At 51.0% G+C, this 24,880-nt stretch overlaps 1 protein-coding gene across 1 annotated transcript in view; it reads left to right on the forward strand.

Moving 5' to 3' along the window:
• OSBPL10 (oxysterol binding protein like 10) overlaps positions 1-24,880 on the forward strand; it is a 268,519-nt gene that overhangs the window by 240,883 nt on the left and 2,756 nt on the right. Inside the window, exons 7-11 of the mRNA XM_031469821.2 lie at positions 509-658; positions 8,461-8,938; positions 19,841-20,027; positions 21,591-21,773; positions 24,009-24,162. Of these exons, the coding sequence (XP_031325681.2) occupies positions 509-658; positions 8,461-8,938; positions 19,841-20,027; positions 21,591-21,773; positions 24,009-24,162 (1,152 nt within the window). The remainder of the gene's footprint in view (positions 1-508; positions 659-8,460; positions 8,939-19,840; positions 20,028-21,590; positions 21,774-24,008; positions 24,163-24,880) is intronic.

The following is a 24,880-nucleotide window of genomic DNA, read 5'->3' on the forward strand; positions in this document are numbered from 1 at the left end:
TTGTTTTCTCCCTCTCCTTCTCTAAATTAATGCCAACCCTCAGCTTTTTTCCCCCAACACTTGCTGTAGAGATATTAATTGACAGGAGCAGAAATAATTTCAGAGTAAATTCTCTCATAAATGAGGTAATTTCAGTCATTCCCAGGGGCATCTGACTTTTGCTTATGAACAGAAATTTACATTAGGATCATGTTCTGGGTTGTGTGAGTTGATGAGAGAATGTTGTTGGGGAGCAGTCAAGATGAAGGGGGCTCATGCCCGTGTATTACATTTAGTGTCTTAGAGGGCAGGAAACGTCGGGGACCTCCTTTTAGGCCAGAAGGTTCACTAAGAGGAAGTGATGGGGGGATGAGAGGACACATGCAGCAGTAAAGGTGCCCTGGCCCCCGAAAGGGTGGTCTTCTGTCCCACTGCCGAGAGGGCCGGTTTCCAGGGAAGCTCTTCCTGGGCTGTGCTTCTCAGTCCTGTGGGACCAGCTGTTGATTTTCTACTGATGGTCTTGTTTTAGCCAAACTCAGGTCCTGAATTGGTTTTGTCCGAAGATGAGAAAAGTGACCCTGAAGACCCGGAAGAGACAGAACTGGGCGTCATGGAAGATCAGCGCAGTGTAATCCTCCACCTCATCTCCCAGCTCAAACTTGGCATGGATTTGACCAAGGTAGGTGGGCGCGTCCCCTGGGCTTGTGGCCGGTTGTCTGGGTGGCGTCTCTATCTCCAGGCCTGCGTCACACAGTCTCTGCGCTGTGTGAGATTGGGGAGGGTCAGAGCTGCAGTCAGACGTGTTCGTCCTGGGGATCGTTTGAGAGGATGTTTGACGGAAACCCTCATCCTCAGTGCGTGATGTGTGAGCCTTGGATTTGATTCTCTGGATCAACACTACTACTCTCTGGGGCTGGAAAAGCCCACCAGATGATAAGGCAAATTCCAGTGGGATTCCTGTGTCTCCTGCTGTGCCCTAAAGGGGGTTAAAGCGGACCTAGAGAGAGAGACGTGGTGCATTGGCCATGGAGAGAAAACGGGAGGGAGGAAGGGTGGGGGCAGGACTGAGGCCACCTCCTCTGGCTGCCGGCTGTGGGTGGCTCACTGGGGGCCCGGGCCTCACTGCCCACCTGGGGAGAAACAGCCTCTGGGCAGTAGATGCACAGTTATCTCTTGTTGGTGCTGCGCCCGTCCTGGGGAGCCTCGTCCGGAGAACCCGGTATCCTTACCACTGATGGCCAGTTGATGGCCTGTGGAGGTCCTCCCCCACCTCTGGTAGTGGCTTTATTTGGGAGGCGAGAGAGAAAGGCACTTTGTGTGCAGCTGAGAGGTGTGCGGGGTCGTGAGGGGCACTGTGCAGCGGTGGATGGTGCCTGGACTTGGCTCCCTGGGAGGGCGGCGTGAGAGTGGGGGGCTGTGTGCAGAGACCAGGGCCGGTGCTGAGCTCGGAGAAGGTGCGTCGTATTCTCGTCCTGACTGTGCTGTGTCGTGTGCTGGTGGAGGGGCAGCTGCCCAGGAGGGGGAGACGTGACCAGTGGAGAGGGGATGCCAGGAATGGAAGCTTTGGATTTGGAAGGCTGGCCAGCACAACACCGACCTCCTCAAAGTAGTTAGAACCAGTGAAGGCACAGCCTTGAGGGTAGTGGGCTTGTGCTGCTGCAGGGGAGGGTCTGGGTCCCTTGAGCTCACCTCGGCCTGGGCTGGAAGCCAGAGAAGAGGAGGGAGGGGTCGGGCGTGAGAGGGTCTTTGAAGATGAAGGTGCCAACTCGGAGCCTCACAGGTGAAAGAAGAGCCTTTTCTTGGTGAGGTTTTTACGGTTTGACGGCTATCATGTCTGACTTGCCCAGGGCTGCACCATTTTCCACGGGACTGTGGGCCCCACCAAGGAGCCTGACCTGGAAAGGTCCCTTTCTCTGCCCTCCCCTGCCCTCTGCTTGGATCTGCCCGGCTCTGCACGCCAAGCTGACATCCTCAGCCTTCCCTTAATTTCAGATTTCTGACTGTGTACTTGGCATCCTCTTTGCTAGAGGAATCATTTAAGTCCTTGCCTTTCAAAAAGCTGCTTCTCTCTGATTTCTGTGGGTTGTGCAGACCACCCAGATGGAGCTGGAGTGAAAACCTGGTGGGGGGACGTGGGTGGTGACGTCACTAGGGTGACCCCGAATCACGGTCCCAGACTCCGGGTTCTGGCCCATTTTGCAGGTTGTGAAACCAGTCAAGTAGGTCAAATGATCATTTCTCAGAAGTGAAATAAAATATATAGAAAGGACCAGAGCTTGCGGCACGTGAAACTTCTGAGTCCTGTGACCCACGTCACTGGGTCACCATGTAGAAAGCATTCTCATCATGGGTCATATTTTTTAAATTTGTAACACACTGATGCAGAATCTGAGCGATACAGGGGAGAGGCTAAGTAACTGAAGTCCTCCAGGTCAGATGTGGAGAAACCCAACAAAACCCCGAGGGGACTGTGTCGTGGCTGGGCACGGGTCTCAGAGACATGGCTTTCTCCTGTTTTAAAATATGGGAATCACAAGAACAGTGCCTCTTCCTAAAAGAGCTCATGTTGTGTTTCTCCAACAGTCAGCTCTCAGAAAGGAAAACTTTTCCCATCTACCATTTATTAGCTTATTTACTGGGGAGAGGCTGTTACTCAAGAACCCAGGGGAAATCTGATGAGCAGCAATTCTTGTGAGGAAGGGAGACCCTTCATTGTCTGGTGCAGTTTCTGGGCTTTTTTGGCCCTCCATCGTCAGTATGTTGATGAAATTACGTCTCCTTACCTCTTGACTCTTGCCCGTGTCATCCAGTTAAGCTTGTGCTGAACTGGCAGGAGACGTACTTGGCCTGTCAAGCGGGCACCCAGGACGGGGGAACCTTCCTGGATTCAAGGTTGAAGCTCTGGTCTCTCCCTGAAACCAGTGTGTGGCCCCATCTTTGCGGAGGTGGCCGATCCTGAGGCAGTCACGGGTCACCAGCCTAACCCAGCATCCTGTGCTGGGGGTGTTTGGAGTCTCCCCTCCCCCAGGTATCGCTCCACTGCCCTTTCCTGACGCCGTCAGCTCTTCTCTCCAACTCTTGTTTTAACATGCTGTCAACCAAAGCCTGCTGCCTCTCCTGAGATGTTTGCCTTCTGTTAGAAGACCCAGTTGTAACCTGGCTTCTGCAAGCCTGTCTGTGTCATGAGGGGGCAGGTGTGTCACCTGGGCTTTCCCCAGCTCTGTCCTTCCAGGATAGTTCCGCTGACAGAGGATGAGACCACAGGCTTGGCCTTGACTGAGCAGAACGGCTTCACTAGAGCTCTCTGCTTCCTTCGCCTCTATGACTTACACAACCTCCCTGGGCATCAGTTTTCTCATCTGTGAAATGGGAGTGTCGTGCCTCCCCTCCCCCCTCCCATCGATGAGATGCCGAGCCCAGAGCCACGCCCGGCTCAAGTGCTGTGAAGGGTTTAGGTTTGGAACATTTCATCCATTCTTATGACATGCTTCTTGTTTCATACAATGATTTCTCCTGTTTTTCTGATAACGGATGATTTATGGAAGCATCAGGAGGGGCCTGGGGGCTGTGCTGGTCGTCAGAAAACTCGCTTTTTGTCTTCAGCTTCGTCACTGAAATCTCATGTGACGTGTTGGTGTCTAACCTCCGCTGTCCTTGTTTTTCTCTGGCCTCTGGATGAGCGTGCGGATCTTGATTCCTGCCGCAGCTGGTGGACGGTGAGCGCTTGCTGTGTGCTCAGCAGACAAGGGCCAATTTCACACTCTCCCTCAGTCCTCACAAAAACCCCGGGGGTGGGTGTTCCTCCTTCCCCTTTTACAGCAGAGGTGCTGCATCTTGGAGGGAGGTGCTGGACCAGGGTGGCTCACAGCATCTGAGTCTCCTGCAGGCCGAGGTCTGGGACCTTGGGGCAGCGTGCAAGTTGATTCCAACAGATACATCTCTCTCATTTTTTTATTGAAGTATAGCTGATGTACAATATTGTGTCAGTTTCTGGTGTGCAGCATTGTGATTCAGTTATACATGTGTGTATGTATATTATGTGTGTGTATATATATTCATTTTCAGATACTTTTCTCTTATGGGTTATTACCAGACATTGAATATAGTTCCCTGTGCTAAACAGTAGATCCTTGTCACATGTTTTATATATAGTAGTTTGTATCTGCAAATCCCAAACTTCTAATTTATCCCTCCCCGCCTCCCCCTTTGGTAACCATAATTTGTTTCCCATGTCTGTGAGTCTATTTCTGTTATGTAAATAAGTTCACTTGTATCATTTAAAGAATGAAATAATGCCATTTGCCATGGGACACTCTAGTCAATATCTTGTAGTAATCTATAATAAAAAAGAATATGAAAAGGAATATATATGTATGTATATGGATGACTGAAACATGATACTGTACACCAGAAACTGACACTGTAACTGACTGTACATCAGTTAAAAAAAAAATGCTGTTTGCAGCAACATGGATGGACCTAGAGATGATGATACTAAGTGAAGTAAGTCAGACTGAGAGAGACAAATATATGATGTCACTTATATGTGCATCTCTCTGTATATAGTAAATATCTTCTTGGAAAAGGAAAAGTAATCTCAAACTCTTTCCATCCCACGAAAGTCACAGTAATGCCTTTTGCTCTGTCCCAAGTACCGTGAGATGAGTGTGAAGGGAGCTGGCGCTTTCAGGAAACCCAGGGCGGCATCCTGTCGGCTAAGTAGAGAACCCTTTGGTGTGTGAATCGGGTACCCTCCCTTTTGTACGCTGGATTTGTGTACTTCCTTCGGTTTCCTTGCGGGGTTATGTAGATCAGTCTTGGTGGGTGGTACGGCCTCCCTTCCTTGCTTGTTTGCACTGATTGGGTTTTTCCGTACTAAGGACAGAGTATTATGTGGATGATTCTCAAGTTTATTAAGTTAACTGATGTTTCCTTGGAGAAATTGCACCTGCCTGGACCTTCCTTTGCAGAGGCCGTGCTCCCTGCTGTGGAGAAGGTCTGACTGTCGCTCTTTCTGGGGCCCTTTGACTTTCTCTGTGGATGATGGATTACTTCCAAGTTCTAAGAGCCCAACCTGCAGATTAGTTATTTACTTCTAGATTGATGCAACTTGAAATGCAACTAATTGTTCTCTGAGTGCCAAGAGCAGATCTTCTCTTTTTTTACCTTTCCACAAAGGAGTTCATTATCTTAATTGTGTTAATGGCAGAAAAGGCAGCCTTTATTGACGGCACGATAAATCTGCAGTGGCGATTTCAGCCATTTGGATGCTATCAGTCGGAGTAGCTGGGCCATCGTTCACCTCTCTGTTGGAGGCAGTCAGTGCAACTAGTCCTCACCACTTCTTGACTCTGTGTCTTCAGTGTCCTCTGCTCAAGAAACAGATGATTAAGTGATTTATTTGCAAAGGGACCAAAAAAAAAAAAAAGCAAGGAAATCATATGAGAGAGAGACAATCTACTTTAATGAGAAGTATGTGCAGCCACTATGATAACAGTATGGAGATTCTTAAAAACTGAAAATAGAGTTACCACATGATCCATCAGTCCCACTCTTGGGCATATATCTGGAGAAAACTCTAATTCAAAAAGATACGGGCACCCCAGTGTTCATAGCAGCACTGTTCACAATAGCAAGCTAAGTGTTCACTGACAGATGACTGGGTAGAGAAGTTGTGATATATATATGGGCATGTAAGAAATAGTATTGCATCAGTGTTAAACTTCCCCAGTGTGTGTGCGTGTAATGAAATACTACTCAGCCATAAAAAAGAATTAAATAATGCCATTTGCAGCAACGTTGATGGACCTAGAGATGATCATACTAAGTGAAGTAAGTCAGAGAAAACCAAATGCCATGTGATATCACTTATATGTGGAATCTGAAAAAAAAATGACACAAATGAACTTATATACAAACCAGAAACAGACTCACAGACATAGAAAACAAACCTGTGGTTACCAAAGGGGTAAGGCGGGGGAAGGGATAAATTAGGAGCTTGAGATTTGCAGATGCAAACCACTATATATAAAATAGATAAACAAGGTCCTACTGTAAAGCACAGGGAACTTTAGTTAATATCTTGTAATAACCTATAATAAAAAAACATGAAAAAGAATATATATGCATAGCTGAATCACTGTGCTGTACGCCAGAAACTAACAAAATGTTGTTAATCAACTGTCCTTCAATTTAAAACAAAAAGAAGATTATGATGTCTTGCCCAGAGTGGTCAGGGTGCTGGGTCTGAAAGGCGTGGATCTGGTGTTCTGCACAGACACCAACATGAGATGAAAGGGGAGGCAATCATCCCGCTCCCAGCCTGTTCCCTGCATCTTTGGGAAGTCGACTTTGCCCGGCTCTGACAAAGCCACAGCGTCGCTGTCAAGTATAGAATGTCTGCCAGGAGGGTTGGGCCTGCTGTGGCTGTGAGACCACGGTCCCTATGTCTTTAGTCTCAAGAGGGTTGTCTTTGAAAAGGGATAAGTTCTCAGGTATTGCATCCATGGTAGAGGCTTTTTTTCCCTTTTTCCTCTAACTCTCTATTTTCCTGTTGACAGTAGGGTTGCAAGAACAGTACAGAGAACTCCCACACCTTCCCCTTTGTTGGCCCATCATTAACATTTTGCCACTTTGCATTTTTCTCTCTTCTTCCCTCTTTCCCACTCTCTCCCTCTCCACTGCCTCTTCCCATCTCTCTCTCCTCTCTGTCTGCAGCCCCGCTGGGATACATGCATGTGTATCTAGGTGTTTGTATTTTAATGAACCATCTCGGAGGACACTGCACACGAGATACTTCTCCCCGGCATCCATCAGTGAGGACCTCCTGACAACAAGGACATTCTCGTACACAATACACTTGTCACACTGGGGACATTTTTATATAATTTTTTCAATTGAAGTATAGTTGATTTAAAATGTTGTATTAGTTTCAGGTGTATAGCACAGTGATTTAGTTATACATACATATTGACTATAGTTCCCTGTGCTATGCAGTAGGACCTTGTTGTTTGTCTATTTTGTATATAGTAGTTAGTATCTGCAAATCTTGAACTCCCAGTTTATCTCTGCACCCCACCTTATGCCTCTGGTAACCATAAGTTTGTTTTCCTTGTCTGTGAGTCAAACAGACTCATAGAAACACTGTTTTGTCCATTTGTGTCACTTTTTTAGATTCCATGTATAAGTGATACCATATATTTATCTTTGACTTACTTCACTTAATCTGATAATCTCTAGATCCATCCATGTTGCTAAAAATGACATTTCATTCTTTTTTATGGCTGAATAGTATTCCATTGTGTGTGTGTGTGAGATAGGTATACATATATACATATATATCATCATCTTTATCTAGTCATTTGTTGATGGACATTTAGGTTGCTTTCATGTCTTAGCTACTGTACATACACTGGCTACTGTAAATACACTGTAAACATTGATGCAATACTATTTCTTGCCTGTAGTAAAATTTCCCCAGATTGTTCCAATAATGTTCTTTATAGCATTGATCAGAGTAGAATGAGCCCTGTAGGTACAACCATGGGGGTGTGTGATGCGTGCAGTGAGGGAGGGTGGGTAGTCTAGCTCCGGAGCGGGAGCTGTCAGAAAAGGCCTCACAGAGCAGGTTGCCCTGGAGCTGAGGAGCTGTTTCTCATTTAGACAAGGTAGGAGGGAGCATGTGTGTCTGTGGGGGCACTTCTGTGGGACTAGACTCACATCCTCAGTAATGGGGCCAATCACACCCCAAGGGATGGCCCTGGGGCCAGTCCATTCACCAGAAGATTCTGTATGTAGCACCAGCCTACTTCCTTGTACCTTCTGCCCATTTCTTCTCTCCCATCCTATGGGCCGGACTCCCCAGTGGCCCCTCTTCTCCACGGCAGCACTGTGGATGGTGGCCGCCAGCTGGCCTTGCCTCCCAGAGACCTGGGCCAGGCCTTTTCCACCCTCCTTCCCTGCTGTGATCGTGTTGGGGTTTATACAGAGACCTCCAAACAGATGCTCTTGGTGCTGCTTCCTGGTCTACCTGGACCGCTTTGATGGAGCACTGATGAACCCCAGTGTCTGAGTTTGTGGGGACACACTGAGCATCCCCCTTGGCTGTGCCTGATGTCCGGAATTGTACGAAATAGCCCTTCCATGCTGTTGTATTGCCGTCTCTAAATCACGGGGCGTAGAAGAGAGGGCTGCGAGTTACTCGGGTGATGTTCTAGCCCAGACGAGCAGGAAGAACATGACTCAGAACAGTCTCGTCCGCGAAGCTGGGTTGGCGTCAATGCCACCCCTGCTGCCGCTTCCAGTTTCCTCGATGCTGTTTCCCCTGATTTATCACTTGGGCCCGAGTCCAAAGGAGCCATCCCCACTGTAAGCCATTAGGAACTTGCTGGACGGGGGCAGGTGGGAGCCTTGACTGTCCCTCTTCAGCTTTTTCATGGACTCACAGGGGTTCCTGTCTGGCTCTGTCTCCCCCGGGTGCAGGTGGTGCTTCCCACGTTCATCCTGGAGCGGCGGTCCTTGCTGGAGATGTACGCCGACTTCATGGCACACCCAGACCTGCTGCTGGCCGTGACCGCAGGGGCCACACCGCAGGAGAGGGTCATTTGCTTCGTGGAGTATTATCTCACCGCCTTCCACGAGGGCCGCAAGGGCGCCCTGGCCAAGAAGCCCTACAACCCCATCATCGGCGAGACGTTTCACTGCTCCTGGGAGGTCCCCAAGGACAGGGTCAAGCCCAGGAGGACAGCTCCCCACGCCCCTGCTGGCCACGAACACCCGCTGGCCGACGAGCCTTCAAAAAACTACAAACTGAGGTTCGTGGCGGAGCAGGTGTCCCATCACCCCCCGATCTCCTGCTTCTACTGTGAGTGCAAGGAGAAGAGACTGTGCGTCAACACTCATGTGTGGACCAAGAGCAAGTTCATGGGCATGTCCGTGGGCGTGTCTATGATCGGGGAAGGTAAGCCACATCAGGGTGGAGGGCGTTGGGCTCTCCCCAGGTGGCCTTGGTGGACCTGGTGGGTGACTGAGGATCGGTGTGTGTTCTCTGTTTTTATTTTGTTATGGAATTGATGGTGAGTGGGTGGGAAGTGGGGATGGGTTTTGCTATTTGGGGACCGGGTCCTGGTTGCTTCCCAATGAGGCCGAGGAGTCGGGCTGGATGGGAGGCAGCTGTCTGTCTGTCAGGCTGCCCACATAGGGCATCACTGGCTACTCACGTGAGGGAGCCACCTTCCTTATACTTTTATTTCCGGCTCCGTATGAATATTGGAGTTGACCTCCAGTCTGTGCAGACACATTTTTGTTTATTCACTCTCACTGGTGTTCCTGCTCACAGGCAATGAGGAGAATCGTGCCCCCCTATTCAAAACCTGCTTGTCAGAATTCCCGAGGCAAATCTCTGGATGCTGTGCTTGAGATTCTGAAGCAAGAACGCAGTATGATCACACCTCTTGTGGGTTACACGTTCCTGTTTTAGCAAATGGCTGTGAGTGAAGTTTGTCATTGTTTGAAGAAAACGCTCATCATCCTTGTTAAATTCAGGCAGCTGTGTTAGTGGTTCCTCAGTTTCTTTTGAGTCATAAACCCCTTTGAGATTCTGGCTATGGATTCTCTTCTCAGGAAAAAAAATCCAGTGCAAAATTTTGCTTTCAGTTTCAAGAGATACTTGACTACCTGAAGCCCTTCCAAAACCCTGTGAGCTGAGAACATCTTTCACTGACTTGGCACACTTTTTTTTAGCACCTTTAGTGTGGTATGTATGGTTCCTGTACAGTAAACCACATGTATTTCAGATGTACAGTTTGATGAGTTTTGATAGATGTATATACACCCATGAAACAACCTCTGCAGTCAAGATAGCTAACATTTCCATCACTCCCCAAGAGGTACGAATCACACTTTGATCAAGTGTCTTACTAGATGCCCGCCGTTGTCTTAGGAGTGATGGGAGCTTGCATGAGCTAAACAGACAAAACAATCACTGTCTTCATGAAGCTGCTGCTTCTCGTGGGGAAACAGAGTTATGTGGTGCATTGGAAGGTATTAATTCTATGGAGAAAACAGGCAGGTGGGGACGTGGGAATAGCGGGGAGGAGGGCTGTGGGGCTTTGGGATGGGATGGGGTGGCTGCTGGGAAGGCCTCACTGAGAAGGTGGCATCTGAGCAGAGGACATGGGAGTGTGTCCAGTGGAGAGAATGAGGCAGAGGCCAGAGGCAGGGGTCCCGGCGTGGCTGGAGCAGGAAGGTGGGGAGGGAGCTGATGAGGTCAGAGGGGTGACTGGCTGGATCACGTGGGGCCTTGGGGGTCACTGCCAGGGGTATTAGCTTTCACGCCAAGTGAGCTGCGAAGCCACTGAGGGTTTTGAGCAGAAGAGTACCATGATCTGACTTACAACTTAGCGAGATCCTTCCAGCTGCTTGTTGAAAATAGACCATCAGAGGAGGAAGGGGGTGGCAAGGAGACCAGTTTTAGGAGGCTATGATAACTCAGGCACGAGATAATGGTGGCTTGGACCAGGGTAGAGATGGTGGGAGAGGTAACACGTGGTAGGAATCTGGAAGTATTCTGAAGTAGGGAGGGCCAGCGGGATTTGATTTGCCTTCGGATCAGATGTGGAGTAGAAGAGAAAGGTGACACCAAGGCTTCTTTTTTTTTTTTTTTTTAATGATATTACATAATCATTGGCTGTATTCCCCACATTGTACGTTTCATACCTTCGACTCATTTATTTTGCAACTGGACGTCTGTACCCCTTAATCTCCCTCAACTATTTCTCTCCTCCCATCTGGCAACCAGTGTTTGTTCTCTGAATCTATGACTCTGTTTCTGTTTTGTTATTTGGATTCCGCATATAAGTGAAATCATAACAGTATTTGTCTTTTTCTGACTAATTTCACTAAGCTCAATACCCGCTAGGTCCATCTGTATTGTCACAAATGGCAGAATTTCATTCTTCTTTTTTTCTAATGTCTGACTAATTCCCCGGTGTGTATATACCACATCGTCTTCATCCAGTCATCTGTAGGTGGACGCTTAGGTTGCTTCCATATCTCTGCCATTGTAAATAATGCTGCAGTGAACACAGGAGTGCATATATCTCTTTTAATTAGTGTTTTCATTTTCTTTGCATAAATACCCAGGAGTGGAATTGCTGGGTCATATGGTAGTTCTATTTTAAATTTTTGGAGGAACCTCCATTCTGTCCTTCATAGAGGCTGCACCAATTTGCATTCCCACCAACAGTGCACGAGGGTGTTTCTCCACATCCTCACCAACACATTGTCTCTTTGATGATGGGCATTCTGACAGGTGTGAGACGATATTTCATGTGGTTTTGATTGGCATTTCCCTGATGGTTAGTTAGGTTGAGCGTCTTTTCACGTGCCTGCTGCATCTGCGTGTCTTCTTTGGAAAAAATGTCTTTTCAGGTCCTCTGCCTATTTTTGAATCGGGTTGTTTGTTTGATGTTGAGTTGTAGGAGTTCTTTGTATATTTTGGATATCAGCCCCTCACTGGATACCTCTGGGTCGGATGTGAGACAGGTGACACCAGGCTTTTGACCTGAGCAGCTAGAAGATGGAGTAGCTGTTAACTGAGGTGGGGAGGCTGAGAGGGAATTGGTCTGGAGGGAGAGCCAGGAGCTGAGGCTGTGTTGGGGGTCAGCCGTTCAAGAGGAAAGCTGGAGCAGACGATGTGCACCCAGCCTGGAGTTCTGGGCGGAGGTCCCGGCCGAGTTTAAAACTTGTCATTTAATGCCTGGGGACTAAGGAGATCGCTGAGTGAGCTCCGATCCCTGCAGCCTCCAGCACTAAGAGGTCCAGAAGACGAGGCGCGCCAGCCAGGGAGATGGAGGAGGAAGAGATGGAATGTTTTCTGCAAGCTGAGTGAAGAAGGGGTTTCAAGGAGGAGAGGGGTGATAACTGAATTAAAGGATGTGGGTGAGTCTGAGAAGATGAGAACTGAGAATTGAGATTTGGGACCATGAAGCTCTTTGGTGACCTTGACAAGGGCTGTCAGTGGATGGCATGAGGGAAAATCCGATGGAAATCAAGTCAAGGGGGAGGAGGAGGACAGAAATGGGGGATGCTAAGTGCAGACCGCTCTGCCTCACTTGCTTCAGGGCTGCTGTGCTGTTGAGGGACAAAACCGCTCGTGGGTTCCGCCCCTCCGGCCTGTCTCTGGGCTGCAAGTCTGTGCTCTGAAACGCTCACCCTCCAGAACCCGCGGTGAGCCCATACCAGTGTCGGGCCTTCGTGGGTTCTGCCAGGCACCACCGTTTCAAGGTGAAGCCAGCAGATGCTGCACTGATTGCACCTTCCTCTCAAGGGTCAGGTCAAGAAATTCACCAGATGGAGATTCATCCATTTGTGAAGGAGGCCAGGGACTCACTGTCACCAGGGTGACCTCGAGTTACCCCGTTTTAGCTTTTCTCTGTGATTCAGAAGGGGGTGGGTTGTGTGTGTCAATGGACACGTTCCTCAGTAAATAAGCCACAGCAGTAATGATCAGTATCCCCCCCCTTTATAAGCTCTTCTGTGGAAATAAACACCGCCACCACTTTGCAGTCAGGAAGACCCCCAGACTGGATGAGTTGGCCAAGCTTGCACGGCTGTCGTAAAAAGGGAGAGTGGTGTCAGAAGGGTCTTTCTTCTTAAGGAGGAGTTGTTATCAGTGACAGCCTGACCATTGAATCTTGTAGCGCAAGAGGGTTTATCCATCTCTCAAGCCCCAGGGTCTCCAGCAGAGGGGGGCTCAGCCGTGAGGTGGGCGTAGGGAGTGAGCAGTGTGTGCACCACTGACCTGTTAACCTTGAGCTTCCGTGTAAGACTTCATTTCCAAAAGGCTTCGGTTGCTTCCAAATGCTCAGCGGACCTTTGATGAGTCCAGCTGCCCCTTACTTTACAGACAAGGACCTGAGGCGGGCACCTTGTGCAAGGGCACCTGTGTGACACTGCACAGTGTCTATCCTCCCCTCATCATGACCAGGGACAGAGGCTGCAGGAAGGGGCTGGCTGCTTTTTGGGGCAGGGACCTTCTGTCATCAACTCACCTCTGATCACTGGATGAGAAGTCAGAATCGAAGATCTAGGAGTCCCAGGAGGCCACAAGCCCTTGAATCTAGAGTTGGGGGGTGAGTAGCAGATGGAGGGGGGCAGGTGAGGTGATGGCTGGCCAGGGACGTCAGGGTCCCCCCGGAGGCATAGCCAGGGCATTGAGGCCTGTCTCCCCAAAGCTGAGGAGGTGAACTTGACTCAGCTGTGCTACCGCAGAGCAGGGGTAGAGTGTGAGAATGGGGCTTTTTTCTCAGGCCTCTATTCTGATCCTCCCCTCAGACTCCTCCCCAGAAGCCCCGGCAGGAGCTGCCCCTGCAAGGAGGCGCCGTTTGGGTCAAAGCCACAGGCAGATTCCAGCAAGGCCATGGACTCGGGAGCACTGGGAGCGGGAAGCTCAGTCTGCCTGCCTCAGGAGCCCTTCTGCTTAAGGCTGGGAGACTCCTGCAAGGTCGCTAAGGACCCCACGCGGGAGGTTTACGTTTGCTCTGATGTGTGCGCTTGGTTTGCAGTGGGGACCGAGAGTGACGTTCATCTTGGTTTTTAAAAATACTTTTTAAATTTAAATTTAAATTTAAATTTGTTTAATATATATATTTCTAATGGAGATACTGGGAATTCAACCGAGGACCTTGTGCTTGCTAAAGCTCTACCACTGAGCTCTATACCCCCCTCCCCAAATCTTGATTTTGACCTAACACCCTGAGATTTGTTCTGGTAAAATCTTCCCCTTCATTTAAAGCCCCAAATCGGTACTCAGGAGCTTCGTCTCATTCTGTCTGCTTTCGTTATTTAGTCTCAATTTCCCATGTAATGTGTTATTTGAAGATGACACAGGCTTGTTTGTTGGAGAGGTGGTGCGTTGAGGCCGTTCCCACCTTGCGATGGTACCGACACCCGCGTGAGCAGACACCCGCATGTGCGCATAGAGATGCCGCTTTAGATGTGCTGACTTCCTCATCCATCCCGTATGGCCAGGAGCCGCGGCAGGTCCGTGGGTCTGTAACTGTTCATCCTCCATCTGGGAAGTGAGCAGTGTTGTTCCATAGACCAGGCAGTGACCGGTACAGGGAGCCCTGCCCTCGGGGGCCGGCGTCCTACCGGGTGAGTCAGATGGAGAACAGGAAGAGGGCTTCCCGGGGTCCGCAGTGAGGTGGTGAAGTTGGAGCGAAGGAGACAAGGCAGCTGGACCCGAGAGTGGGCGCTGGCCAGGCGGGGTTGGGGCTGCAGTTGTCATTGGGACGACCTCAGCGAGGGTGGAGCGTTTGAGGGAAGGCTGGAAGGAGGGGAGGGAGCAGCCATGTGGCTGGTCTGCTCCAGACGAAATAACAGCAAGTCCAAGTGCCCTGAGGCAGGAGGCCAGTGTGGCTGGAGCCCAGGGCGGAGAAGGGGCCAGATCCTGGGGATCTGGGGACTTGGGAGGACTCGGGCCTTTACTCTGAGAGGAGCATCAGTGGAGGGTGGGAGTGATTTTAGCAGCTTCCCCGTGGCTGCCGCCTGAACAGACTTGCAGGGAGGAGCCCAGTGGCAGAGTGAGAAGTAGAGAGGTTGTGGTTGGTTGGTTTTTTTTTTTTTTTGTAGGGGTGGGTAATTAGGTTTATTTTTTTAAGTGAGGTACTGGGGATTGAACCTACACACACACATCCACTTGAAGTTTTGTACGTACGTACGTGGGCTTGTCTTTTAAATGATTGCCCTTAGGCTGTGGCATATGTGGCTACAATAAAATGCTCTTCTCAGGTGCTGCATCTTACCTTGAATTCTCCCAGGTTGCCACACTGAGATGGCCTTCCCTCCTCTTGTGGTCCTTGCTTTGATGCTCAGAGGCTTGAATGTGACCCTGTGTAGCCAGCCCCATGAGGATGTCCCCCACCACCCCAGGAAGGAGGCAAAGCCCCCACTCAGCACCCACCTGCACTGTGGGGGAGACGAGCTCGCCCAGCTGTTCTCGAGACCCCTTCCCCCCCAGCCTGCAGGACAGTGCCCAGCAAATGGCACAGCCTCTGAAGTGGGTCTTGGGGGTGGGCGGTTCTAGTAAGAGCAGTGACACATCTATCTGCCCACGAGTGTCCCTGCTGCCCAGCCCGCAGACCAGTTCCCCAGAGTTGCTTTCTTTCCACGGTCAACGTCCTGTTGGCGTATTTTGGTTCCTTAAAATGTTTTAAATGTATCACTTTGGAGATCTTAATGCTTGGCTCTGTGTGTATTGATTAAATCAATCTGTGGGATTTAAAGTGAAAATCTCCCAGCCTGGGGACTGACTGTGACCTGGGAGTATTGATCAGTTGGCATTTCTCAGCTTCTCCCTGCTCTCTGGCTAATTAAAAGGGAGCTTTCGTGTGTGATCCCAGTTGCAAGTCTGGCTTTAATATAGTCTTTTATTCATATTAGGCATAGACTTTTTATGCAACCCTGAAAAAAACAGTTCGTCCTGAGAAATCATAATTTCCGGTGATTTAATGAATGAGGGCATATTTATGGATTTTCAGAAAAGAGCCAGGAGTGTAGTCTCGCCAGTGCCTTCCAATTAGCCTTCTTTCGGGCTTGCTTTCCAATTTCTGTGGACTTGTGGGAAATTTCACCTTTGTTTGGAAGAGTTCTTTTTTTTTTTTTCTTTGTCTCTTTTTTAAATTCTTTTTTTTTTAAATTGATGTGTAGTTGATTTATAATGTTAGTTTCAGGTGTACGGCAAAGCAAGTCATTTATACATATACATACATATGTATTTTCTGTTTCTTTTCCATTACAGCTCATTACAAGATATTGAATACAGTTCCCTGTGCTATATAGTAGGTCCTTGCTGTTTATCTATTTTGTATATAGTAGTGTGTCTCTGTTAATCCCAAACTTCTAATCTATCCCTCCCTCCCTTTTCCCCACTGGTAACCACAGTTTTCTATGTCTGTAGGTCTATTTCTGGTTTGTAAATAAATTTATATCTTTTATTTTTTTTTAGAATCCACATCTAAGTGACATCATATGATATTTGTCTTTCTCTGTCTGACTGGCTTGACTTTATATGATAATCTCTAGGTCCATCCATGTTGCTGCAAATGGCATTATTCTTTTTTTATTGCTGAATAGTATTCCATTGTATAAATATACCACAGCTTCTTTATCCAGTCATCTGTCGATGGACATTTAGGTTGCTTCCATGTCTTGGCTATTGTAAATAGGGCTTCTATGAACATTGGGGTGCAGGTGTCTTTTCAAATTAGAGTTCCCTCTGGATATATGCCCAGGAGTGGGATTGCTGGATCATATGGTAAGTCTACTTTTAGTTTTTTGAGGAACCTCCATACTGTCCTCCATGGTGGCTGCACCAAACTGCATCCCCACCAGCAGTGTAGGAGGGTTCCCTTTTCTCCACAGCCTCTTCAGTATTTATCATTTATGGACTTTTTAAATGATGGCCATTCTGACTGTGTGAGGTGATGCCTCATTGTAGTTTTGATTGCATTTCTCTGATAATTAGCGAAATTAAGCACCTTTTCTTATGCTTGTTGTCCTTCTGGATGTTGGAAGAGGTTTTTCTGAAAGTGAGCGGGAGGAGGATGCCTCCCACCTGCCCCCTCATCCCCAAGGTGCATACCCCACCACCAGACTGTCATTTCTTCTTTGTTCCCAAGTGGAAACACTGCTGCTCAGAATTCACCTATCAGAGAGTGAGGAGTGATTAGGATAGAAACTTCGGGGCTCGGGCGGTGTATGGGGCCATATGTGTTTAGCTGAGTTCAGTATCGCCTTTACATCCTTAACCACAGCCCCGTGAGGCTCAGGTACCATTATCCCTGCATCTTGGACAAGGCATCTGAGGTGCAGACAAGTTCAGGTCACCAGGCTGGCAAGTGACGGAGGACATGGAATGGTCCTCTAAGATTTCGTCTAGGTCTTTCAAAAAACTGTGGCATGTGTTCCCTGTAAATATGTTCTAAAAAACTGTCAGTTGTGTAACCCTGCCTCACACGGTTTATATTTGTGGATGAGACCAGGAAGTCTCGGCACGTGGCCCTCATGGCTCTTGTGTGGTCCTGTCTGCAAGGAGAGGCCGCTGGCAGGATGTTCAGGTGGGCACGGGTCCCCAAGGTACTGCCAATGAAAGGCTGGAGGGTTGATCACAGAGGGGGACAGCGTAGACATCGGGGTGAGGTGGTGCTGTCGGGACACGTGGGCCACCTGGGAGGATTCTATTGCCACATGGTCCAGTAGCACAGGGGTCAGGGATGGGGGCATGGAGAGCCGCCTTCTCTGGGCCCTGGGGGGCGGGGAGACTGAGGGACAGCTCCTCTGTGGGTTCTTAGGGCCTCTGCAGCTGCCACAGCTCTGAGAGGATGAGAGTGCGCTGGCACGCAGGGAGCCAGAGGCTGGTGAGCAGAAGTGGGGCAGGGAGGGAAGTCAGGTGGCCTCTCTCTTCAACTTTCACTTCCTGTTCCTGTGGTCTGTGGGTGTTAAACCGGTTTGCCACTGGCAGCAACTTCCCACCTGCGTCGCTGTCTTCTTTTTTTTTTTTTAAGTAAACCTTTTTTTAAGGGGTTGGGGAGAGGTAGTAGGTTTACTTGTTTATGTTTTTTGATGGAGGTACCAGGGTTTGAACCCAGGACCTTGTGCATGCTAAGCACGCGCTCTACCACTGAGCTCTACCCTCCTCCCTTTGCTGTCTTCTTACCCACTTAACTAAGGAAACAGTGTTCCAGACTTGGCCTTTCTTCTCCAAAGGTCCTGATCAGAAGCCGTACGAACCGACAGATCAGTGCCAAATTCTCTCAGACTCAGATCCTCCCTTATCGGTATCCTGGGACCAGACCTCCAGGGTCACCGTGAGCAGCTCTGTTCCCTGAGCCTGGGAGGAGGGCCGGGTGTCAGAGAGAGCGGGGGCTGAAGGCTTGGCTTTGAGGGAGATGGTTTAATCTGACTGTGAGGGCTCTGGCAGGTCCAGGGAGTGGGGAGGAGTCAAGGTGCGGTGACGTTCGGGGTACTTGGTGCAGTGGAGTCCTGCCAGCGTGCGTGCGTGTTGTGGGTGTTCATTATACCCCTGGTTGGGGGAGAGACAGAGTTAAATGTCGCTGTGATACCCCTCCCAGTCCTGCCCAAGGGATTATGGGTGACCTCTGGGTTGGCTTTTTCTTGTGGGGGGTGGGTCTTAGGTCCGGCCTGGGCCCAAGTGTGTGAGCGCCCCGCCACATTGGGGGAGAGCAAGACCCCTGGACACAGCGAGCCAGCCCGCTGGGGCTCACACCCCTGCTGTGGGTCAGCAGGACTGACATTGCAGGACTTAACTGCGAGTGAGGTGGCTGGTTCCGGACAAGCCTAGTGTGTCTGTAAACTGTGGCTCCTGGGCAATTTGAGGGTAAATGGAATTACACTGGAACACATCTTCACAGTGGCTTCAGAAACTCAGCGTTGGTGACTCCTCTGTGCAGTGTTGTCCCATCTGTCCCCAGGCTCCCAGGCCAGCTTCCAGGATAACAGGAACACATGCAACGTGTCCTCTGCCCGGGACACTCCCGCTCTCCTGACTTAGATGCTTGTCTAGCCTGAGACAGAAGCACCGACTGGCCAAGTTACTTCAGCTCTCTGAGTTTCCTGTGCCTCATCCTTATGTAAAAAGGATGATAACCAGTGCCCTGTTGGGTAGTTGTGACGCTTAAAGGGACAGTGCCTGCGAAGCCCCCAGAAATGCCTGGCACCCAGAAAAGGGTCCTTGTGGGTGCACGGAACCCGCCCCTCACTCTTTGCAGAGACAGAGCTGGAAGCCCAGGGCGGGGGTGTCACTAACAGCCCTGGTTGCGTGTCTGGGCAAAGGTTTGGTTTGCTTGCTCAGAGCAAACCTCAGAGGGCAGGGCCCTGGTCCCCTGGCCTCTGCCAGCCTGTATGGGCCCCAGAGTGACTTGAAATGCTGGCCCCGTGGGTGCCTGACCAGAAGAGCTGGAGCAAGGGCTGGATTTTAGTGCAGGGACTATATAGCAGCCCTGGGAGATGGTGCCTTTGCGGGTGGTCACGTCGGCCTTTGAGAACTTGATAAAAGCAGTGGCCCTTGTCCCAAGAAAAAGAGACAAACGCATGAAATTCTGCTTTGTTTCAGGAGGATCAGACCTCTCCAAGCCTAGTGCTTGGATCCTGGGGTAGGGAACCCCTGATCAAGGGGCGGGTGGCTTCCCCTGGGTTGTGACCACAGCTGTCCAGTCTGGTTTTACCGACTTTCTGAGAACTTTTGATTTTGTTTCTGTGGCTCTCAGGATAAAAGTGTGCTTTTCCCAAGTTTAAAGGTCTGGCCCCAGTGGATCCGGCAGCCTCCCCACTGATACCTGCCGCCTCCCCTTCTGCATGGATCCCTTTGCTCAGCCCCTCGTGCTCATCGGGCTCCTTCCTGCCACAGGGCCTTTGCACAGGCACTTCCCCTGCATGAATACTTTCCCTCCCTTCTTCACTTACTCACCTCTTATCCAGCTTGCCTGTCCCTTCCTCAGGGAACCTCTCCTAGTCAGCTGCTCCTGGGTCCCCAGGCACCTGGCCCTCCCACCTCACGATTACAGTTTTGTTTGCTTGGTGATTCATTAATGCCCATCTTTCTGTTCTGCTCCTTGAGGGCAGAGAGTGGGTCTGTCTGGTTCCCCTTGTGTTCTCAGTGGCTCCCACACAGTAGAGATGCGATGAACAGATGAATGGCAGGCGGGTGGCCAGAACTTTGCAGAGGTGGGAGGTGTGACGTCCGTTGTGGGAGCATGTTTGGTCTGTCATGGCCGTGTCTCCTGGTCCCCGCCGCCCTTCCTTTGTGTGTGTGCCTAACTGCTGTCCTCTCTCCCCGGAGGTGTGCTGCGGCTCCTGGAGCACGGGGAGGAGTACGTGTTCACCCTGCCCAGCGCCTACGCCCGGTCCATCCTCACCATCCCCTGGGTGGAGCTTGGAGGAAAAGTCAGCATCAGCTGTGCCAAGACCGGGTACTCAGCAGCAGTGATATTCCACACGAAGCCCTTCTACGGGGGGAAGGTCCACAGGTAGGAGGCGGCCGGGCAGTCTCCTTCTCTGTCTTATTTCTGCTCCGGGTTTCTTCTCTCCAGCAGAAGATCGGGTTCCAGTCACGGCATGAGTTGAAAATCAAGAGAAAGTTAACAGATCTTTTTCCGAGGATGCGTCTCATGTGGCTGTGTCTACACTTACAGTGGCATTGCTGGTGATGTGTTGGCAGAACATGCCCCCAAGAGTAAAGGGCATCTGTGGTTATTGTGAGCTCTCCCTCCTGAGGGCACAGCCGGCCCTCATGGGTGCACTGCGCTCTGGGCACTCAGCATCCCGCATCTTCTATGAGAGCAGGACCAATTCTTTCAATTTAGAAGCTGAGAAGCAGATGCTAAGAAACTGAAGGGAGAGGCCCGCTGTTTGAGGGACGCATGAATGGTTCCACTTATAAACCCCCCGTGGAGCAGATCTCTGATAAGCCAGCTCTCATCTTTGCTCCTTTTCTTGGAGAGCTTTCCTGTGTGGCTTTCACAGGGGGTGTTGGAGTGTCCCCTGGAAAGTGGGCACCTCCGTGGCCATTTTGGAGCCGGACGCCCTGGCTCACAAGGGCTGATCGTGTGCATTTCTCCCCAGCTCTGCGGTCCCTCGTGCCTCCGCGGTGGGAGCAAGCCCCCGCGGTGGGGTGGGGGGCCCGCCCCACAGAAATTGACAGATGCTGACCAGGTGTTTCCCTCCGGGAGAGCCCGCTGTTCAGCCTGCCCCAGCGTCTCACTGACACCCGTGCGGTGCATGCAGCCAGGAGGGTTCCTGATGTCACCTGTGAGCCTGGGTCTAGTCCTCCAGGACCTGTGGCTGTGTTTGGGCTTGGGAAGGCTTCCAAGCCTGTGTTTGAAAACTCCAAACTCATCCTGAGCACAGCCATTAGGAAAAAGAGGAGCTGGACTCCTACACTTCCTGTTTCTGCTGCTGCTTTGCAGCAGCTCCTAGATCTGCTCGCCCAGGGCTGAGACCAGACCCCCCCTCGGGCCGGGCGCAAGTGAGGCGTGAGGTCACAGGTCTCCACCAGGGCCCTGGAAAGCCGGGCTGAAGGAGACGGACCTTGTTCAATGACTGAAAAAGTCTTTTACACTCTTTTGGTGGTTGAACTGTAGCACGATTAGATGCTGTCTGGGGGAGGCAAAGGGTATATTTTGTTTTTCCTGACCTGTGTGATTTCTACCCCAATAATAACATCCTATCAAAACCAAGAGATTAGCATTGCTGCATTACTGCTAACTAATCTACAGGCTTTATTCAAAGCTCACCAGTTTTCCCAACAGTGCTTCCTTTCTCTGCTCAAGGATATGAGATCACATAAAAGCTAGCCTCTGAGCAAAAGGGGGAAAAAAAAACCCCACAGAAAAAAAATCTCTAAATGTGTGTTGTGTACCCCCCCCTTTTTTTTTAATGGAGGTACAGGAATTGAGTCCAGAACCTCACACATGCTAAGCACATGCTCTCCCACTGCGCTAGACTCTCCCCCTATGTGTGTAGACCTTGTGAAGTCAGCCTCAGCTCTGATAACCTGGCAAAGATGTTCATTTGACTGTTGGTTAATTTAGGGTCACAGCAGAAGTGAAACACAACCCGACCAACACCATCGTGTGCAAAGCCCACGGGGAGTGGAACGGGACCTTGGAGTTCACGTACAACAATGGCGAGACCAAGGTCATCGACACGACCGCGCTGCCGGTGTACCCCAAGAAGATCCGCCCCCTGGAGAAGCAGGGCCCCATGGAGTCCAGGTGGGAACCAGGCCCTGTGCGCGTCTCCAAGCTCCATAGTCCTCAGCCTTTGACCCGAGGGATGGGGGGGCTTTGAGAGCTCAGCTAAGGGGGGGGGCGGGTGGAGCTCGGTGGTACTGTGCTTAGAGGGCATGAAGTCCGGGGCTCAATCCCCAGGACCTCAATTAAAAAAATAATAGAAAAAGTTCAGCTAATGGAAGTGCGCCAGGAATCTCTTTAGATCCTTGGGGGTCCCTGTGTGTCACTAAGGAGTAGCTCCTTGGTGGTTTTCAGTCTAGTTGTTCTGCAGTCACAGGGTGGAGCCCGCAGTGAGCGGACTTTGATGTTTGTCAGCTCTGCTGGCCTGTTGCTTAATTGGAAAGTTAAGCACAGAGAGAACCATGCAGTGAAGATCCTTTTTCTTTTCTTACCAGATTAGCAGCATAATTTTTTAAAAAAGTTCAGTGCCGGCAAAGGCGTGGTAACAGCGACAGTCCGTGCCCCATGTGCTTCTGGTGGGTGGTGAGCAGCCAGCAGCTGAATCTTGTACTCCACTGCTGAGAATCTAGTCTAAGGGAGAATTCTTCAATTCAGAAAAGGTTTCAAATATGGAAATTGGGTATTTTTTTAGAAAAGAAAACTAAACAACAAAAGAAAGGAACAGTCCCCCATCTAAGTGCAGCGATTGGGGAACGATTGTAAGTGGGTGATGTAGGACCCGCTGAACCATGTGAACAGACTGTAACCTCTGATGCGGACCCAGGTGCAGAAGCAGAACGTTCTTGGAATGTGCCGTTTACATTTTTTAATCCAGGAGGTCAGCCAGCTGTGGGCCACAGGCCATATCTAGCCTCGGGCTGATGTGTGAGAAGTTCTGTGGGAGCACGGCCATGCGGGTTCGTGGGTGCGCTGCCTGTGGCCGGCCTCCTGCTACAGTGACAGATTAACAGTTGCCACCGAGACTGTCCAGTAGAGCCTCAGACGTTCACTGTCTGACCCTGGACGGAAAGCTGGCCCTGGCTCTTACTCAGAGCATGCTGCTGTTTGGAAAGATGATGTAGGAGGATTAACATGAAATGATGGACGATGCTGTAAGAGGGTTTGCTATTATAAGAAGAGTTTGTAACTTTGTAACTTTATAGCTTTATAACTGAGTTTAAGAAACACGGGGCAGCAGGGTCCTGGAAACCTTGTTGTAGGGTTGGTACACTGTCTCCTCCCCCACCTCCCTGGCTTGTTCTAGCTGGTCCTTTCCCTTCCCAAGTCAGCTGTCAGGGTGCAGTAGAAACAGCAGGGACTGTGAGGCTGTGGGACCTGGCTTTCTACCCTTTCCCAGAAGTTTCTCCAGCTGTAAGCCAGAGCCAGGGTGCCACTCTCCTTGGGCCTCTGCGTGGTGGGGTGCTGGGTGGCGGACAGGCTGGGCCTGCAGCTGGAGCCTGGCCCTGGTCAGTTCCTGGACTCAGATCCCCCAGGAGGGCTGTGGTCCTGGACCGGCTGGGCACTCTGCCTGGGGCTCCCTGGCCTGGGATTTAATGAGCAGCGTCTACTCACCCCCCGGCCACATGTCTGCAAAACCAGGAAGGGAGTGCTCGCTGCTGAGAAGTCAGATGGTTCCCTCTGTGTGGGACCTGGGCTTGTCCTGATGCATGGAAGTGAGGAAGTGTTCTGTTCCACCTCAGTGCCTGTCCCCAGCCTCCAGCACAGGGGGGTGTGACTCAGAGGTGGCCCCGGGGATTCTTGATGAGGGAGGTTGCTGGGCAGGTAGGGCAGGCAGGGGCCCATCTGGGCTGCCTTCTCCAGTGGTGAATGAGTGAATGTGTAGACAGTGGGAGGTGATGCATCCCACAGTGTCTGTAACTCCTAGTGCCAGGCTCCCTCTGGGAGAGCGGCCGCTGTCCGTGTCCATCAGCCTGCTGACCTTGGGCAGGTCACTTCATCTCATGTGGATCTTGATTTTCTCTCCTTTAAAATGGGATGAAAATATTGCATCTATCATTGGGGTGTTGTGATGATCAGCTGAGCTAATCCATATGTAAATGCTTAGAAACATGCTAACTGCCGGGTAAGCGTCTGCTGCTGTCGTCACTGAACTGGTCCCGAGACGCTCCGAGCCCAGGAGGGCAAGCTGGTCAGGGCCGGAAGAGTGGGGGTTCAGGTCTGGGTGCAGATCCTGCTCCAGGGCCTGGGCCCCTCCTCGCCCAGGACCGCAGCCTCAGCCCGGGTCCCCGCCTGACTGTCCCCCTCTCGCACCCCCAGGAACCTCTGGCGGGAGGTGACCCGCTGCCTGCGGCTGGGGGACATTGATGCGGCCACCGAGCAGAAGCGGCGCCTGGAGGAGAAGCAGCGCGTGGAGGAGCGGAAGCGGGAGAACCTCCGGGCGCCCTGGCAGCCCAAGTACTTCATCCAGGAGGTACCGCGGCCTCGGCGGGGCAGCGGGTGGGCCCAGGAAGCTTGGGTGGCGCGCCCCGGCTCCAGCTGTGCCGGCGGTCCCGGGCGCCCGCTGCGAGGCCAGGAGTGGGGCCGCGGAGCTGAACGGCATCCTGGTCAGAGAAACATCACAGCCCTGCTGCTCCATCTTTAGCAATAAGTTAGTCGTGAAGCCCCTCATGGCCCATCTCCACCCCTGGCTGGGCTGGAACCTTCCAGCTCCTGTGGGCGAAGGGGATGGAGGCCCCGGGGGGCCCACATGGGTCCCCGCCTCACGTGCTGCTGCTGGGCGTGGCGTTGGGAGGCGGAAACCCGTTCCCACAACTGCCCCCCCCCCCATCTACTTACGCTCTTGAAGTTGTTTGTGGAGCAGTGGGGCGAGTTGAGAACTGAACTGGAAACAGCGAGTGTATTGGAGCCTCAGTTTTGAAGGCCCTCGGAGGCTGGCAGCGTCAGTGGGAGAAACAGCTTGATGAGGACCGGGCAGGTGGGAGAGTCCGCATCTGAAGGGGTGGGTGCCACCAACCTCCAGGCCATCACGCACTGTTTGCCCAGTCCTTCCCGAGAAGCCAGAAATCTGAATTTTTATGAGGCATTGGATATTCACATGGTGTCCAGGAATTGTTAAAAATGTAAACACTGAGAGCCAGTTTAAATACGCCTGGGCTTGCCGCGCCCGGGCGCTGCTGGTGTCTGACTTT

This window comes from Camelus dromedarius, chromosome 17, assembly GCF_036321535.1.
Source record: "Camelus dromedarius isolate mCamDro1 chromosome 17, mCamDro1.pat, whole genome shotgun sequence".
In the NCBI taxonomy this organism is placed as follows: domain Eukaryota; kingdom Metazoa; phylum Chordata; class Mammalia; order Artiodactyla; family Camelidae; genus Camelus; species Camelus dromedarius.